The following is a 926-nucleotide window of genomic DNA, read 5'->3' as shown; positions in this document are numbered from 1 at the left end:
AGCTCAGGAGGAAACACATATTTGTACAGAGATGCTTTGTTGTTAGACACAGAGACCACCTGTGAAGCCAGGAATGGAAAGGAAAACTGGTATCCTGTAGCAAACACCTGAAAGACAGCGGTCCATGTTAGTCAAAAGTCAATTTCACTGATCTCTATGAAGGTGAAGAAAAGTATGTAATTCCAGACCTACCACCAGGTCAACATCTTCCACTACACTGCCATCATCAAACTCCACACTGGAACCTTGAAATCTGCGGATGTTGGGTTTCACCTGAACTGTTCCAGAGAGGATGCGGTTGGGAAGCTCATCATTCACTGTGGGATGTTGGCTGAACACCCTGAAATAAAAAGTCAAACAAAACAAATTCCGACATGAAACAATCCAGACACCAATTACATTGTAAAATGTAATGTATTAGTAGAATACTGTACCTGTGCCTTGGCTTTAGGTTGTACAGAGCGTGATCAAATTTTTTGTTGAGCCGGCTCTCTCTCAGACTACAGAAAACACCAAAGGGAAGATTTTTTCTTAGGAAACCTGTCGCCCTGTTAGAAAACAAGTCAACAGGAATCCCATTGTCCCAGACTCTATTCAGAATCCACGCTCCCCTTCGAGTGCTCAGGTAAAGCTTGAATGAAGGAAACAAAAAAATTTAGCAAGTTTTGCTGTTACGTCTTCTTTAATGTCCACATCCATGTGTCACAGGTCACTGCTTGTGTAGTATTTAAACTGTTTTCAGCCTAAAACTGTGAGAATGTTGAAATGTCACGTGAAATTATTTTCATCACTAAGAATGTTAAATACTCAACCAGTTCAGACACATTTTTTCTCTAATGATGCGACCAACTCATTCCAACCTGCTTGGTGACTCTACTCAGTTCCACTGCTATGTCTCCTCCAGAGTTTCCAATTCCAATCACCAC

At 41.3% G+C, this 926-nt stretch overlaps 1 protein-coding gene across 1 annotated transcript in view; it reads right to left on the bottom strand.

Moving 5' to 3' along the window:
• Positions 1-926, bottom strand: part of LOC102203252 (dimethylaniline monooxygenase [N-oxide-forming] 5-like) — a 23234-nt gene that overhangs the window by 13397 nt on the left and 8911 nt on the right. Inside the window, exons 5-6 of the mRNA XM_013910616.1 lie at positions 435-631; positions 193-340 (exon numbers count right to left, since the gene is read on the bottom strand). Coding sequence (XP_013766070.1) covers positions 193-340; positions 435-631 — 345 coding nt within the window. The remainder of the gene's footprint in view (positions 1-192; positions 341-434; positions 632-926) is intronic.

The sequence above is a fragment of the Pundamilia nyererei genome, unplaced genomic scaffold (assembly GCF_000239375.1).
Source record: "Pundamilia nyererei isolate P.nyererei 1_Seehausen unplaced genomic scaffold, PunNye1.0 scaffold00046, whole genome shotgun sequence".
In the NCBI taxonomy this organism is placed as follows: domain Eukaryota; kingdom Metazoa; phylum Chordata; class Actinopteri; order Cichliformes; family Cichlidae; genus Pundamilia; species Pundamilia nyererei.
This window is presented reverse-complemented; position numbering and strand designations above follow the sequence as displayed.